This window comes from Strix uralensis, chromosome 3 (assembly GCF_047716275.1).
Source record: "Strix uralensis isolate ZFMK-TIS-50842 chromosome 3, bStrUra1, whole genome shotgun sequence".
NCBI classification, from domain to species: Eukaryota; Metazoa; Chordata; class Aves; order Strigiformes; family Strigidae; genus Strix; species Strix uralensis.
Window position 1 is genome coordinate 85,453,789 of NC_133974.1, and position 17,086 is coordinate 85,470,874.

General features: G+C 37.2%; 1 protein-coding gene across 2 annotated transcripts in view; it reads right to left on the reverse strand.

Annotated features, from left to right (window-relative positions):
- The window catches only part of ERO1B (endoplasmic reticulum oxidoreductase 1 beta), a 32,295-nt gene that overhangs the window by 12,086 nt on the left and 3,123 nt on the right, over nt 1–17,086 (reverse strand). For both annotated transcript variants that reach the window (XM_074863189.1, XM_074863188.1), the window contains exons 2-8: nt 15,118–15,237; nt 9,974–10,057; nt 9,536–9,577; nt 5,051–5,133; nt 3,028–3,101; nt 256–376; nt 119–165 (exon numbers count right to left, since the gene is read on the reverse strand). In XM_074863189.1, the coding sequence (XP_074719290.1) occupies nt 119–165; nt 256–376; nt 3,028–3,101; nt 5,051–5,133; nt 9,536–9,577; nt 9,974–10,057; nt 15,118–15,237 (571 nt within the window). The remainder of the gene's footprint in view (nt 1–118; nt 166–255; nt 377–3,027; nt 3,102–5,050; nt 5,134–9,535; nt 9,578–9,973; nt 10,058–15,117; nt 15,238–17,086) is intronic.

Here is a 17,086-nt window from a genome sequence, read left to right on the forward strand (position 1 = left end):
GAAATTAAAAAAGCAGAAAGCATACCTACAGACTGAAGATTACCATTTGTATCACTTGTACTGCAATAGTCACTATGTTAAAAGAACTGCATTAGAAAATAAAACAGGGAAGACCCACCCCTACTAGGCGCCAGTGGATTTAAAGGACGATAGACAGATCGAGGCCTAGAAAACAAGTTAGAAAACACAAAAATCAGTTTTAAACTAAATTGAAATGCAAGTATAAGAAATAGCCTTCCTCTCCCTCCCAATTACTTGAAGCAGTTTTCTTCGTAGATGCTGTTCCACACTCTCCAAGCAGAAGGCCCCTTGTATCCAGTGTAACGTTCTGGATTCAGCAGCAAATCCACGTACTGTGCATCTGGAGACCTCTCATCTGAATAGGAAAGCTTTTGTTACACATTCTAACTAATGAGTTTAAAAAGGCTTAATTTTTAAAAAGTCACACAGAATTAAGTATCAATAAGAGGTCTCATGTAATACTATTCTGTGTTCTAGTTGGATTACAAACACCTTGTACATAAAAATACAGCAATATACACAGTAAATAGAAAGCTCAAAAGTATATAATTTATACCAAAGTCTCTCATGTAGCCATAATTTCTACAATGTCTGAACACCTATGTGGCTTCTTCAACTCTACCATAAACACTTGTCATGCAATGTGTTCTCTCGCCCTATGCTAAGATATAAACAGTGTTTTGTTTTAAATAGATTTCAAACTCAGGATTTATTTGTCCAGCAGTAATTGGGGGGGGTGGGGGGAGTTGCTTATTTGAAATGGGTATACTGCTACAGGGCCTTCTTAATAAAGACAAGGTCAAAGAAGTGCATCCTGTAGTTGGTACATATTGTATATTTATTAGCTAAATCCCTTTTTCCCCAGATACCCTTGTATACTGGCAGAAAGTCTGGATCACATTGCTTAACTGAACAAACTTTCAGCATATTGCAGAATGCTCTGTTGGTTATGGCAAGAAACATGTTATTTAAGTGGCATTTCAACAAGTTATACCCTCTAAAGTTCACTACAAATTTAGGCAACATATCCAAAGAAAACTGTGAAACAGTACTCTCTCTGCTTAAAAACTCGGTATGAATAGAAACATAACTTTCGAGCTACAACCAGTAAAAAGCAGGAAGAATTCCCTCCTTTTTGAAATTATAGGTCAAGAGTGACTCGTGCTTAAAAAAAACCTTACATACAAGCCAAGCCAGTAGTCTAGAGACTTATTGATAGGTATAGGCCAAGCAGTGCCACTATTTCCTCAGATGTTGAAAAAAACCACAGAACAGGAGAGTGAAAACTGCTCTAAAAAGAAGAGATGATTCTGCATGAGCAGTTAAGCATCACTTCAGCAGTAGTAGCATAAACAAATCAAAAAGAGACAGACACAAGACGCACAACAACACAGTGAGTGCCAGATGAGACAAAGTGAAATTACAGGTTTATTTATTTCTTTGACAGCATGGCTAACCTAAGCAGTTCCTACACTTCCTAGTCATTTCAGGTCTCTACTTTTTCTTCTCATTATCCACATACACAGTCTATGGGGCAGTGCAACAGAAAGATGGAAAGCTGACCTGGGTTATGAAGTTTTTTTCAGCTAGATCAATTCCCTTATCTAGTTTATCATTAAGCCCAACAAAAAGCAAGTAAAAAGTAAAACTGATGATATGGCTTTGTGCTACAGTTGAGCACTCTTACATTGACTCTCACCACAAGGAAGAGAGGAGAAGAAGAGAACAAGAGTTTGTACCTCCTTCTGTCACTCCCAGAAGTTATCTTCTCTCACCTCTCCCTGCTCCAGCTCACAAACTCACCTGATAAGCCAGTTCATCACAACAATCTGGGAGATAGGAGGGAGATGCCAACTTATTTTCCCGCTATTCAAGTTGAATCAGCTTACCATGCAGAAAGATGCACGCCAGAGCCAGTGCCAGTGCAAAAGCACTGGAAGAACACAGCTGGGGGCAGTACATCCTCCTTCAGCAGGGCATGATGTAAGGAGAAATCGAGGTAGAATCAGGAACTACTTAAGTTAGTATTACTTCTAAATGAAATACTCCTAAACTGCACCTTTCCCTATTGAGTCCTCTTAAAAATCTAAGTAGGTAGCTTGAAGATAGCAGAGACAACAGCAGCTTACTGTATGTAACAGTTCAGATTACAGTAATGCTCGCTATTTACTACAGAAACAGCTTATACAGAAAATTTTCACATATAAGATGCAGCAGAAGTGCTGAAAGAGAACCACAGTTGGTAAGTCCACTACAGCTGCTGCTTTCTCAAGTGACATAAAACATTAGCCTAAAGGTAGATTAAAACATCTTGCATTATGCCCTAAGTCTTCCTAGCATAGAGAGCCTTCTAAGCTATTTATTAAAAAGCCCTTTAGCAGTCATTCCTGAACTTGGCAATTCTCATGTTTATCTGAAAAAAACATTCCTTTGAGCTTTGAAAGTTACAAGCAAACAAAAAGACTCATATATGTCAAGCAGAGGGAAGACACAATCTAGTATCTTAATGGTTTAACCATAAGAAAGTCCTTAGAAATAAGGGTGAATTTAGCGCAGAGATCATTTGGAAGCATAGCAAGGCTGGAAGAGGAACAAACTCAGTCCAAGCAGACAGTAGAATAGCAACAAAAATAATACAGTAGTAGGAAACTGAATCAGCTGCAAGTAATTTGTCTTATATTTGTGCTATATGCAACTCTTGTGAGAAGCTTTTTAAAAAAATATATGCTAACCCCCTCCCATTTACGTTTTTTTTTTTTATTTCCATCAAAGTCTCCTGTTCCCTATACTAACAGGAGGTAACAGTGAATGTGCGTTGTGTAGACTACCAAATGCTTCTTGTCAAAAATTGCATTCTTTGCATTTAAGATATGAGCTGTCACATCTCCATTTAGCACAAAATGAAAACTTTCTAAAAATGGTTATTTGCAGAGAAACTATAATATTTTGTGGTTTTTAAGAGACAGCAAATAAAACAAACACTCTGAAAAAGCTTAAACATTTTACCATCAAGTTCACAAAAATGATCCTGTGAATCATCGTATCTTGCCCAGTCAATGAAAGCCTCCTTACTTTGGTTACTGAAGGGAAAAAAATACATTTGATTTTACACTTTTAAATAAACAACATCAGTAAGAGCTACCAAAAGAAACACAATCCACATATAGCAGTTGAAACTGAATTCTGAATTACTGTATCTGAAACGCAGGAATATGTGAGTTACCACTTGTTAGCTCCACAGAGATTCAAGCAGGCATCCACTGCAATACTTATAAAGTTGTCTTGATGTTAAGACAGCAAGAAAGATTTCACCAGCATTATTTGAACAAACTGTGCAGCGGCAGTGACTTCTCCTTCAGTAAGAGCTTGGTAAAATACTTTCATAGCATACATTTTTAACACTTCTCAAAGTACCACTTTAGCAGCTGTCATTTGGAGGGGGGGGAGGAATCATCATATTTTGATAACCTGTACTTTTAATGACATCTACAATAGCTAGGCTTGCTTTTTAGTGGGAGACCAGATGTCTAAACACTCCTTCCAAGCTAAATTACTCTAAGAATATGATTTGACTTAAGCCTTTTAAATAATAATGGTATTCCACTCAGCCTAGCACTTTCAAAGGTGTACTGTACCAGAGAGACAAGTACTTTGAAGTTCCCACACTACGAAACACAGTGCCAAAATCTGAATGCTTTCTTCTGTGCATATGTGCAGCACAGAACTACTTATGCCACACTACTGACAGCAAAATGTAAGCAAAGGTAAGACTGGAAACTCTGCTCTTGGGTAAAGCACCTTGAAATAATGAAAACTATTCCGTTTGATCAAATCAGTACTAGCTCAATTCTACAAACAGAGGCAATTCTGTAACAAAATGCATTTCTAACCTTCTGCCAAATCAGAATAGGAGACTTTATACTTGGCATTAGGTGAGGAACTTCTCCAGTAATTACTAGCAAGCCAGATTTGATAATCACAAGAAATACAGTTGATAAAGGAAAATAACCCAAACCCGTGAGGATGATGCACTGCTAGGTAGAGAACAAGGCGGTTTGCCTAAAATGCACATACTCTTCCCACACTTGCAGGATTCATTACCTGCCCTCTCTCAACTTTAATCATCTATCCTGCTCTCACAAAAGGCATTCTCTTTAGCTCTCCTTATGTGTACTCAATTTCATATTCTTTTGCCCTACAAGACTGAAAGAAATGTAATAGTTTCTTATTTCCCCTTTAAAAACCTTGGATAAGGGCTCTACCCAGTTTGGTTTAAAACACCACACACCAGGCAGAAGCAGTTGCTTTTTCGTAGCAGTCCCATTTTCCTCAGATGACAGAAAAGAGTTTCAACATCTCTTATCAGGTAGAACAGCTGAAATCTGTGGCCAAAGACACCACATCTCCCCAACAAAAGCAAAGAACTAATTTTTCTATTTTTACTTTTTAAAGGTGGACAATCTAGTAGAATGCAAGTTTTTCTAAGTGCTGTTCCACACACTTTGCTACTCAGGGGCAACACCATCCTGTGGAATTCCTCCCACCCAACCTTGACTGTGCCATACAATAAGCAAGATCAGGGAATTGATCCAAGCCAAAAATAACTTTGCCAACAACAAAAGTAACTCACAAGCTCCCTGATGTAGTTCACTGAATGATCACAAACAAGCACGTCAGTGTAACAGAGGGACAGAGCAGGACAGAATCCCTTAACCCAGCACAGCCATCAAGAACAAAGACTGATACTGGTAAAAAGTAGAAAAAAAGCTGGGTTTATTTGCAAGTTTCCTCCGATTCTTGATGCTGTAAGATACCTCTTTCAAAGTGTACTTTTTTTTTTTTTTTAAAAAAACAAGAAAGTCTGCTTATCACTTAATACCTTTACCTTCAGATGTTCTTGCATCATTTCACATTTACTTTCTAATGGGGTATGGAAAGAATGAAGAACAAAATTGCAAAAAACAACATCGACAAAATGAAATGTTCCTTTGTTACTCTTTTTGTACTATTGTTGTAAATCGCAGCATACCTTAAGGTACTGTTAACTGCTCCCAGTTTGTTAGCTTGCTCACAGTCTTCCAATTCTTTGGAATTATTTGCCGCTTTTGAATACTGTAAGAGAGTTAATATTTAATATACAAATGAAACAGCTAAAATTCTCTGAGAATAGGTGCTTCTAGGTTTAGCAGTGAATCGGCTAGTATCAGGGAAAATTCTCAGATTCTAGAAGCAGTAAGTAACTCTAGAACATTTCTTATTTCTATTTTTCTTCACCTAATTTCATCAGGCCAGTTTCGATATGTGGATTTAACTACCACAGAAAATTCAGCTAAATAGGTTAAAATGCTTTGCTTTTTTGGTTTTGTTTGTTTGTTTAAAATAAATGGAGTTCTGAAGTGTTTCAGATACTTATTTACATTCTTGTAAAAGGACCTTGGAAGACAAGCAGTGTCATACCTATAAACATACCTTGTATTTTGCAAGCATAATCATACCCCAACTTTCATTGGTCATTTCAGTAGGAAAATGTATCAAGTTTTGGTCATTTTCCCCTCATGTGTCATTTAATCCTATTCATTGGCATGCTTTAGATGTGCACAGGTCTGAAAGAGAGGCTTTTCAAGTTGAACTGACATTTTAATTACATTAAAGCCAGAATTGAAGTATTTAAGCTGAACTCTGATTCTACATTATTTTTTAAAAAAGTAAACTACTAAAATAGACTTACTATTAGAATACTTCTACGGAAAATATTTGAAGAATTAAAGATTAAATTCCACTATTCTACAATAATACGGTCATGTCAGCAGGGAATTTATTGTTTGTCAGCTTAAAGCTCAAAAAACCCCTCGTAACAGTTTTAGAACATAATAGATAGTATCTGTCCTCTCAAAAGATAAACAAAACCCAATTTCCTCTTTTTGGGGGTTTTGGGGTTGGGGTTTTTTTTGCGTGTGTGTGCTTGCGGACTGGGCCTTAAGTTTACACAGATTTCTACCTTATCACAGTCCTTAAGAAATACAGAAAGTGATTTAATGTTTAGTAACCAATATCTTATATAAAGCCACACTGCTGGCTTCCCTTCACTTCAGGGCACATAATGACATGAAGGATTACTACCCAAAACCAGCTCAAAATAAAAACACAAGCTAAAGGCTTTGGTCAACCCTTCAGAAATAGCAAATAATAATTTGATAGATTTTAAAAGAAAGAAAATAGTTTATTTCTGAGGACAGACTTGTGGTCAAGATGCCAGAGGCAAAGTACCACCACAATACGTATCACAATACTTCTCAAAAAAGGATTTAATTAAAACTGTTCAGATGAGTAAGCAAAATGACTTGCTTTAAAAATGCATTTGCCAGAATCAATACAAGAAAAAAAAAAATAGCAGAACCTACTGAGGACCAAAGAAATGAAGGAGATTAAAAACCCCAAATAATTTAAACCTCGTTAGGGGCTCTGCCCGTAACAAATATTTACTCTAGAAGGAACTTCTCACTCAATTTTCTTGGATTTGCCAGTTGTGGGGGCTCATTCTTCAGCATCATATGGATGTTAAATGAAAAATCTGAACAAGGAATGGATCTGACCTAGAATGAAACAGATACTGCTGATGAAGTAACATACTGAGATGCTGAAGTAAACATTCTGCATGCCTGGAGTTGCAAACCAATCCCTACCCTGAAGTGAAAAAAATTATTGCCAAGAACATAAATCTAAATTTAAGGTTTCAAACAGAATGAACATTCAAGTCTCAAAACAGGTTTCCAGGCTTCACTACTGTCCAGCGTTTGACAGTAACAGCTATTGGATCAGTGCTCTGTGACCTAGATCAGGATAAAGTGTCTCTTTCTCCCAAAGCAGGATCTCCTAAGAGCAGCTTCCAGGAGAAAACGAAAATAAGTGGGCAGGAAGTAAAATAATAAATTAAATGTTGTAACCTTAAGTTACTGCATCCTGTTCCTTGCTTCAAAGACTCATACAGCAGTTCTTTAATATCTAGCCCCCCAAAATGTGATTACAGCTCAAATGAAACAAGACTACAGAAAGGGAAACTACTTTGTGCCTTTCCAGCACCGTTACAAAAAGCTTACATTGGTGCCAAGAATTAAAAAGAGATCCTCTATTGCTAACTGCACTTCTGTGGGGAAGTTGCACAAGTGTAACCCTGGTCTTTGTGGGTAGATGAGCTTTCAAGAGAAGAACTGTTCTCTCCATGGTTCAGCAAACAAACAAAAAAATGCCCCAGGAAAGCCTAAATCAAGCTAGAAGTTTACAGGCTCATCTACATTAGGAGAAAAGGGCAATAGGAAACTGCACAGAAGCCAAGCACTTAGACCACAGAAAACTTCTCCACAGGATTCTACCCTGAGTATATCTACTCAAGAGATTATAGCTCTCATGATTAAAATGATGCCTTTGGTTGTTTTCACCTTTCCAAGGCAGACACTATCAGGATGAAAGACAGCAACTGGACAGGTATGTCCACAGAGGAAAACACCTTTTTTTTTTTTCTTTAAACCAACATTTTAAGGATAATCCACAAGACGCAGGGCTTTCTCAAATGGACCAAGCACAGGCTAATAGCACAGTACTTGCAGAGTCCTTGAAACAGAACATTCATACTAAAATGAGTTTGATGTTTCCTTAAAAAGGATATTAAATGAGATTGTCAATTTTTAATTGGGTCTAAGAAAGATCTTTAACTGAATCATAAGTAGTAAGAAAATGGTGTAGGTAAGACTTATGTCAGTCCTGATGACAATTTTCCTGCAGAAATACTTCATTTTCTGACAAAGCAGCAGCAGATATTAGTGCCTTTGTTCTACTACAGATTAAAGGTGCAGAATTGCCCAACTTTCAGTACTGTAGTTGGTTGCAACAATCTACAAGGCAATTCAAAGGAAAAAACTGTAGCAAATACACCAGCAAATATACCAGTTTCTTTACTGTGGTGAAAGCAAAGGGTGGCTGATCATTCACTTCCAAAATCCAATTCAGTATGCTCATGTGAAGTATCTTAAGAACAGCATACTCTTTGGCTACTAATTAACATCTTACTTATGGGTCTCAAGATTAATCAGTCAGGAAGCTCAAATGCCTACTAAAAGAATCCTTTCTAAAACAGTCTTTAAAGTCTTAAAATACCTCTTTAGGAGGCATTACGGTACTCCAGGAGTCAGTTTCTCTACAATGAAGCTTGGAAGCGAACAGAGTCACTGAAACAGAGGACAGACAACAGATTATCCAGCTAAAACCCAAGATCTTCTGCCCAGAGATAGTGCCAAAGTTTTCTGAGAATGACTACTGCTGCTTATGCTGAAATGGTGAATGACTGACATTTAAAGTCATGTCAGTGAGAAAGATGTTTCTTCTCTGATCACCAGAAACCTTTAAATGAAGAGGCACACTTTACTTCAGAGTGAGCTTAACAATATACATATAAACAGGAGACAAGACTTCCTCTTGAGCTGAAGTTTGGACAGACTTGCCTGCAGTGTTCATGACAGCAGGATACAGAAGTCATCAATTCATGATGAAGTATTCCTCTCAGCTATCGTTGCTAATCTCTCTTGGTGTAAAGTCTAAACTTAATGCCAGTGGTCATTTATGGTATGGTGAACTACACTGAGGTAAGGCAAGCAGCAACTACAGCTGCCCAATGAGGCGGAAAGTACTGGGAAGGATGGAGATACAGTAGTTAAGCAAGAGTCAGTGTAAGTCTACAACACAGCGAAGGCACTCAACAGGAAGATCTCTCACTAGGGCACCTTTATCCCATTAACTGCTAAAATCCTCACTCTTGGGCACTGTATTTGGGATCTGGGGGTTGGGGAGGGTTGTTTGTTTTTCTGCTCTGACCTCTTTTTTAGGCGTATATACCCTCTTTACTTTTTTGGCTTTGCTAAGATCACTTGGTGATCTAGGAAGGATGGCTTGGAGAGAAGCAACCAAAAGCCAACAGCACACACTGACTACTTAAGCTTGTGCTGACCACTTTAGCCTAAATTGTCTTTAGACTAATGACCAAATCATCTTTAGACTGATGACCTGCTCAAGATTAGACATGGCAAAACTACATGTAATCATTCAGGTTCTTTAACATTAAGAGGCTGTGGTTATATATGATTCTTACAAAAGACTGCACTGCTACTGCATCTGTGCAAAAGCCCATGGCTTTATAGAAGGTGGCCCATACTCAGAAATGAACAAAGAATTTTGCATCTGGCATTCTGTGGCCACATACTGATGTCCCTGGTCATTCATTGATTCAGTCTGCACCAGGTCTCAAGCTATGACAGGCTCAGAATGACATGACAGTACCAGCTATATCGGAAACACTATTACACTATAAAAGTAGAAATGTAACACCACATACATGAACTGATCAATTATGGTAACAATTTCATCACTATGCCAAGACTGAAGGTTTGTAATAAAGTCACACAGCTACTGCAATGTTAAGATTAAAAAAAAACAGAAAGAAGTTGGAAAATAAATTACTACTTACTTTATTAGAGCTCCCAGCCTTAATTCCAACAGGTATTTTGCTCTAAAAGCAAAAAATAGATCACGGTTTTTACACTGTTCACAGAAATGATTATGCTTGATTAAAATCTACAAATTAAGTATCACTCCTACAGTAGTCAAAGCAAATTTGTTTTTAAATAATTAACTTGCTCCTTTACCTTCTCAACATGTCATATCCAAAACAGTGCTAGAGCTTAGAAGAGACTTAAAGTTATTTGTTTTACTGGTAAAATGACTAAGACCTTAAAATACTTTGGTTATATTTCTATTTTTGAAATGGAAAATAATTTTATTGTCTCCCTTTTACTTATATTTAAGTTCTCATTAGTAAATATTGTTAGTATAGTTTTAGTCACTGCAAATTAGCGAACTTTTTAACCAAATAACCTTTTTCTATTTTATATTATTTGATCCATACCTCAGGACAAGGCTCTACATGACAATCTTTGATAGAACAATGGCCGTCATCAGCCCAAAATGGGCATGGTCTCTTTAGGTTGACCTAAACACACAAAAACAAAAGTTCACAATCAATATTTACATAAGGCAATTTTAAAAGAAAGAGTTCTCAGTATCAGGAAATCCTTTCAAATTAAAGGAGAGGATACAAGGAAAAAGGGTTAAATTTAGTAATTTTAAGTTTGGGGGGGGTTCGCGAAGGTTTGGTTGGTCGGTTGAACTACTCTCCCTCTGAGTATATAAGCTGAAGCTTGCTGCAGTGGAATTGTTGGTGATAATGGTCTCCAGTGGACACAAACACATCTTATATTAAAGCACAAATTAAATCTCTCACCACTAATATAACTTCAAAGCCATAAATAAACTACTAAAAAGAAGGCACATCAGACATATGCAGCTCTAAAATGGTTACAGTCAGTTGTACGTGTACTATACTGATCAAGAAAATACATTTCATAGAACGGTTTGGGTTGGAAGGGACCTTAAAGATCATCTAGTTTCAACCCCCCTGCCATGGGCAGGGACATCTTCTACTAGACCACATTGCTCAAAGTCCCGTCCAACCTGGCCTTGAACACTGCCAGGGAGGGGGCAGCCACAGCCTCTCTGGGCAACCTGTTCCCATGCCTGACCACCCTCACAGTAAAGAATTTCTTCCTTACATCTAATCTAAATCTACCCTCTTTCAGTTTAAAGCCATTACCCCTCATCCTATCACTACACTCCCTGATAAAGAGTCCCTCCCCACCTTTCCTGTAGGCTCCCTTTAAGTACTGGAAGGCCGCTATAAGGTCTCCCCAGAGCCTTCTCTTCTCCTGGCTGAACAACCCCAACTCTCTCAGCCTGTCCTCACAGGGGAGGTGCTCCAGCCCCCTGATCATCTTCTTGGCCTCCTCTGGACCCACTCAAGCGGGTACATGTCCTTCTTATGCTGGGGGTCCCAGAGCAGATTTGATGGAGGACAGACTAGTGCACAAGTTTACTAATTCAAGTAAGTGCTTGGATGATTTCAGATTTCAAGCAATAAAACCAGGCAATCATTACTACACATCATAGCTAGTCAAGGAAGAACGAGTATCATAATGGTCTCAAATTAGACAGCTGATAGAGTACAAATATGAATAATGAAGAGAACATTCAGAAACATTACCAGCAAATCCTGTGATGACTAGTGCTCCTATTTGTCATCAAATGGCACAATAAAGGCATACATACATTAGTATACCCTACACATGGCAAGAGATTCAAACACTTCACTACACTTCACTTGGTTTGTCAACGTAAAAGTCAGTAAAGAAAAAACAAAACCCAGTTTTCCTTTACATCAGCCTTATACATACTAACAAACATTAGTGATAAAAAACACTTTGACCTCACTCATCACTCCTAAACTGAAGACTACAGACTAAAGGTTCTCCTGCATGAACAACCAGAAACATTGCAGAAGTGCAGAAGAATCTTTGAAATCTAACATTACAAACAAAATACAAAACATTCATTCTCAGCAGCAACTACTATTTTCAGATAAAAAAATCAGTTTTAAAACTTTCAAATAAAAAAAAAAACACACACATGGAAAACAAAAGTTACCTCTGTTCTTTTACTTTGTGTTCCTTTAGCACTGCTTGTACTAGTTTTCTTCTGTTGATAAATACTATTCAATCAAGACATTTGACTGAAGTCACTACTTATATCCAACAAACTAAGTCTTGAATGATTTGATGTATCACTTCTTACTTGAAACTGCTGCAGATACTGAATTTGATTCTGTAGTCAGACACAGCAAAAGTTATATAAAACGCACTGTAAAATGAAGCCTAATACCCCAAGGATGGCATCAGGCCCTAGAGCAGTTTCAACACAAAAATTTAAGAATTATAAATGTGCTTACAGGAATTACTGAAATCTATAAATCTTAAGTCAGAAAACTAATCCTTATGCTATCTTATGGAAAAGAATACCTACAAGCTGTACAGTAAATTAATAGTTCACACACTATCAAGAACAGTGGTTTTGTTATACCTAATAGGTTAGAAGATTGAGACCAAACATCATTTTAGTCTTCAGTAAAACACGTAGGAACATTTTTCTAGTTCATGTAGTTTATAACCTACACTTTCACTTTACATAAGGAGAAACAGACAGGAAACAGCATAAACATCTAGTACAGTAGTGTCAGAGCAGCCCCTCTGGCAAAGAATTGGCAACTGAACTCAAATGTCCTGTCTGTTCTGTCTGAAGAAAAACTCTTCAAATGTTCTATCAATACCACAAAAGATCCCCAAAGAGGAAAACTTGCTCAACTGCCCTTTAATATACTGAATTCCTCTACCAAACCTTTCAGCAAGTAAGTTCCTTCTGTATTTTCAAAACACGCATACAAAGTTAACTGCTATATAACATATGAAGGAAAGACTGCTTTCCAGGTTTCCATTTTGATGTACTTATTCAGCACGACTGGGAATTATTAATTCAGTGTTAAAATGTTAAAGAGATTCCTCAGTCAAAAAAAAACCTAACGACATTAAGCAGATGGTATGACTTCTTGGGAGTGATGACAACTATCTTCTAGTCACAGTTCAAGCCATGCTAGCACAGATACATTAAAAGCAGAGATTTTAGGTTGCTCCCCACCCCCCCAATTTCCTCTATTCAATCCAGAATCCACATTCCAATTCCTCTATTCAATCCACAAACACTATCCCTAGAAAAAAAATACATAAAATTTTAGAATCTTTCATACCTGTTCACTCACCATCTTTTTTTAAATAAAGCACAAAAAAAGTGTTACATTTTACATCACCTTCACAGTAAGACCTATTATCTAAAACATGTCCCTCCCACAACTTCTACCAAAAAACCCAACCAGCTAACATAGTTAGACTACAACCTTCTTCAAAGTAAACTAACAATAAAAACCACTAACACTTAGGAAGACGAAAATAACTAGGCAGCCACCATTCTTACACATAGGAACACTGTAAATAACACTGCTGTCTAAACTGCAGATTAATTAGAAAAAAAACACCTGCAAATCAAGATATACTAGTCCCAGAATGATCCAAGAGTGCTAAAAACCAGTGTGCGCACACACTTCTGAGACAAACTGAGCCTGTATAGCACTTGTACTTTAATCAATACCAAACATGCACTGACTCTATAGAACATCCTTCTACTTTCTTCAGGGTCTGAAATATTAGATTTCATTATTATTGTTTACAGTATTATTCAATACTTGCCACAGATTAAAAGCTAGATTCCTTATCATGAAGCTTCTATAGTCTGTGTGCTTTGATGCATAAAACTATACAGAGACAAAATTTCTTATTGCTTTATTTCTTTTATTGAGAAGTGTTGCACTATCTAGAAACCACCTAGCACAATTTCAGCAAGACTTTAAAAAGAAAGTTTTCTTCAGCCTTTAAACTAGCTAGTCCATTCAGTATTATACATTAATGTGTGAGTTCTTTTATGGCTGTTGAACTAGTAACACAGTGGGAATACTGTGACCGTAGTTACAGAAGTTCATGATCCAAATTCCTATTAGAAATTAAATTACTTCAGAGTAGGAGTGTTTTCACTCCCAGACAAGTATACTCCCCCTATGTTTATTCAGTATTTAGCTACACTGTAGTTGACCTAGATGATCACTGTCTTCCCTCACAATTTCCACATCCATCTATGTGCTTAACAGCACTTCCATGATTCTGTGCAGGGATATAAAAAAAACTCTGTTGCTTATTCAGAGGGCAAAGGGGAAAGACATTCCGACTTATTCAGTTTGTTCAACACAAATTCTTCCCTGCCACACCTGGAAATACTAAATAATCCGTGGTGATGGGCAGACTGCACACTGGCCCTTGTAACTGCCCATCTATTAGGAAGATCAGTATGAAAGATGAGGTAGGATTGCAACGCACCATTAAAGTATGATCTGCGGAACTGCTAGTGAAATTAAGATTAGCTCTAAATTTGCAGGATGAAATTACTGTTGTATAAAACCTTGTATACCTGTTGCTCCTCCTCTTCAAATACTTTTTGTATTTTTCTGTGGCCTCTGGAGAATCTAATTACTATGTGATGTATTATCACCGAAGTTGCACATACCTTGTTTCTCCTGAAAAGTGAAGTTAGAACTGTATCATGTAGCAGGAGGAGATTCAGGGTGAAGTTACACATTACTGCTTACTCAGACTAGAAAGGGAAGATTCTAGTTTTTTTTCTCCTTCCTCACATTCATAACTCAATCTTGCATGAGTTTAATACTTGTCTGATTCCAGATCAGCTACATAACTTGCTATGTCCTGGGGAAAAAAAACCCAAAACAGCCAACCACCAAACCCAAACATCCGAACTAAAAATCTACCAGGTTAGAGATGCGTTGGCCTAAAGTGCAGACAAGCCCAAGAGCTAAAAGTAGGAAAGAGGCAGGACAGTCTGCCCTAAAGGAGCATAGCCTCCTTTTTCCAGAGGCAGGCAACCCTCTGATCAGCTCAGTCAAAATGCAAACTCATTCTCAAGTTAAGCATATCTGAAAACAGAAGTATTAGGCTTCAAAGTCTTATTTTGCTCATCAGATTATAATACGTTGGAAAAAAATGTTTAGAATTTTAAAAATGTGATATTACATACTACTTGAAAATTGAGTAGTTTTACCTATTTTTCAAAGGAATAACGGTTCTCTAAATAGCAAACACTAAAATCAGAACTAAGACAGCAACTTATAAGAAAAGGAAACCATTGCAATATTTCCATTTCAAATTGCACACATTTCTTAGAAGACAAGTACTGCACTGTCAGAAAGTTGCTATTATATAATCCTTTTCTAGATGCAGCAATACAAAGATATTACCTTTAAAATTACCACTTCCCAGTTGAATGAAAGCAGTCATGATTTACTGTCACTAACTCCAGGATTAACACAGCAAACATGACTTATTACCAACACAACTGTCAGGGACTGAAAATCTGCTACAACCAAATTAAAGAGCTGTGCGCTCCTAAAAGACAACTTAATATAGACAAGTTGGTTTGATATGTAATCCTTCCTATATTTTCTGGATTTTATTTAAATTATTCAGGAAAGTACCATTCTAATTGTACCTTGTAATATCTGAAGTAATCACGTTCTTGCAGTTTCTGTATTTTGGGGAAGATCTTGAAAGTATTGAAGTCATCGATGCTTTCTATGTCACATAAACAATCATCCAGGACTCCTGTGAGCTATTAAAAAATACATTAAAATTTATTTTTAATCAAGAAATGCAATATTAATTACAGAAAAATCCTCTAAAGAGAAAAAGATGGCAGTCAAAAGAAGTACTAGTGAAATGCAGTTCCATAGCAAATAATTTATTTCTCATCATTAAAATACTCTACAACATACCTTACTAAGAATTAGAAAATAACAAACCTTAGCACTTTTTCCGAGCTTAAGTCCACGTCCAAACACAATGCTGAATCAATGCTAGCCAGTTTAACACTTTCAGCCCTGAAATTTGTTGACAGATTCAGCATATAAAACTTTCTGCAGAATGAGCAGCAAGATTTTTCCAAACTATGAATACATGGTATATTAGCACACCAGAGTTGCATACCAAGTATTCTCCTACCAAACGCTCATTAGTTGAATTGCTTAAAAAAAAAAAATCCAGTCATGCATTGTCATCTTATTTTTCTAATTCTTCTCAAAGTGTAAGAACACTCCAGCTAGTCTCTTGAGGCATGGGAGAAAGGGGAATAGGTACTTTGGCACCCAAGAAGCTAGTAACTTCACAGTTAAATTCTACAAAGAAATACTAGGAAAAGGAGGTGCAGGCACCTGTATTGTAAGGCTGTCAATCTGTTGTGAAACTAAGTCTGAACTTTCCAGGTTCCCTCGCTCTTCTTGTGCCAGGACAGTAGCTGGTTCAAGGTACTGCACTAGCTTAAGATCACCTCTACAAAAAAGAGTGCACACAAGTGCAGAAGCGCTGCTGCCAGTACAGGAGAGGAAGGCAGGACTGTGCAAGCAGCAGAGAGGACAGGCCCAACTCAGCAGGCTAAGATACGGCAACACTCTTGCCGAGACCCTGACAGCACCTTAGTGAAAGGCAGAAGCCCTGAAAGTGTGATTCTATGAACATTTGTATGATAAATTTCATTAAATCTGAACTAACTACTCCTAGGCATAGCTTCTTAAACAACTACAAACATGTTTGAAAGGCCTTTCAAACATAAGTTTGAAGGCTTTAGACTGTATCTAAGGGAATGGGACCAAACACTGCTGTTAGCTACCTACTATTCTTTAGCCAGACAGGAAATTCATTGACATAAATGATGGCCTCGGAAGCATATAAAATAGCAAGGCCCACACATCTTATATCTTGCATAGGCTTAGAAGAACTTCTAACTATTAAAAGGTTATGTGCAAAAGGAGACAAAAAATATTTTGTAGCTTTTTCTTCTCCACAGTTTTCACAGATGAGATTACAAAATCATCTAATCTGTTTTATGCATGATAAATCACTCCACTACTTTACAAAACAGATACTCTTATATAACCAAGCTTGATGTAAAAGTCACTAGAAACCAAATTGTAGGCTTCTGCTCTTTTATGAAGCACAAAGGAGGCCTGGAAAATGTATTTCCCCCAACTCCCTGTGAGAATAAAGAGGTGAGGGTACAGCAATAAAGCATTTAAGTAGAAAATTCACCTTATGTAGATCCTCTTTTCCTGAAGCACTAAATAGGCTGTCATAATTCTGCAGAGCAGATATGGCAATGAAGTAAAACTCATTTAGAGAAGTTACTTTACCCAAAGTCTTCCATGCTGTTATGCTTGCCTCGTTAATGTTATCTAACTTCAGACCTGGGCAAACAGCTATGAAAGAGCCTATGTGCAATTACAGGTTTTGCACAAAGCCAAGAAAGCTCACAGCCCACATGACTGCCAACTTCAAAGTCAGAAGACAAAACTAGTTATTATTGATATTTACAGAAATGAACACCCCATGCATTTTAATCTATAATGATTTCATGACAAATTTCACATTTTCTTATTGATCACACATAGGCAGAAATTAATTTTGCA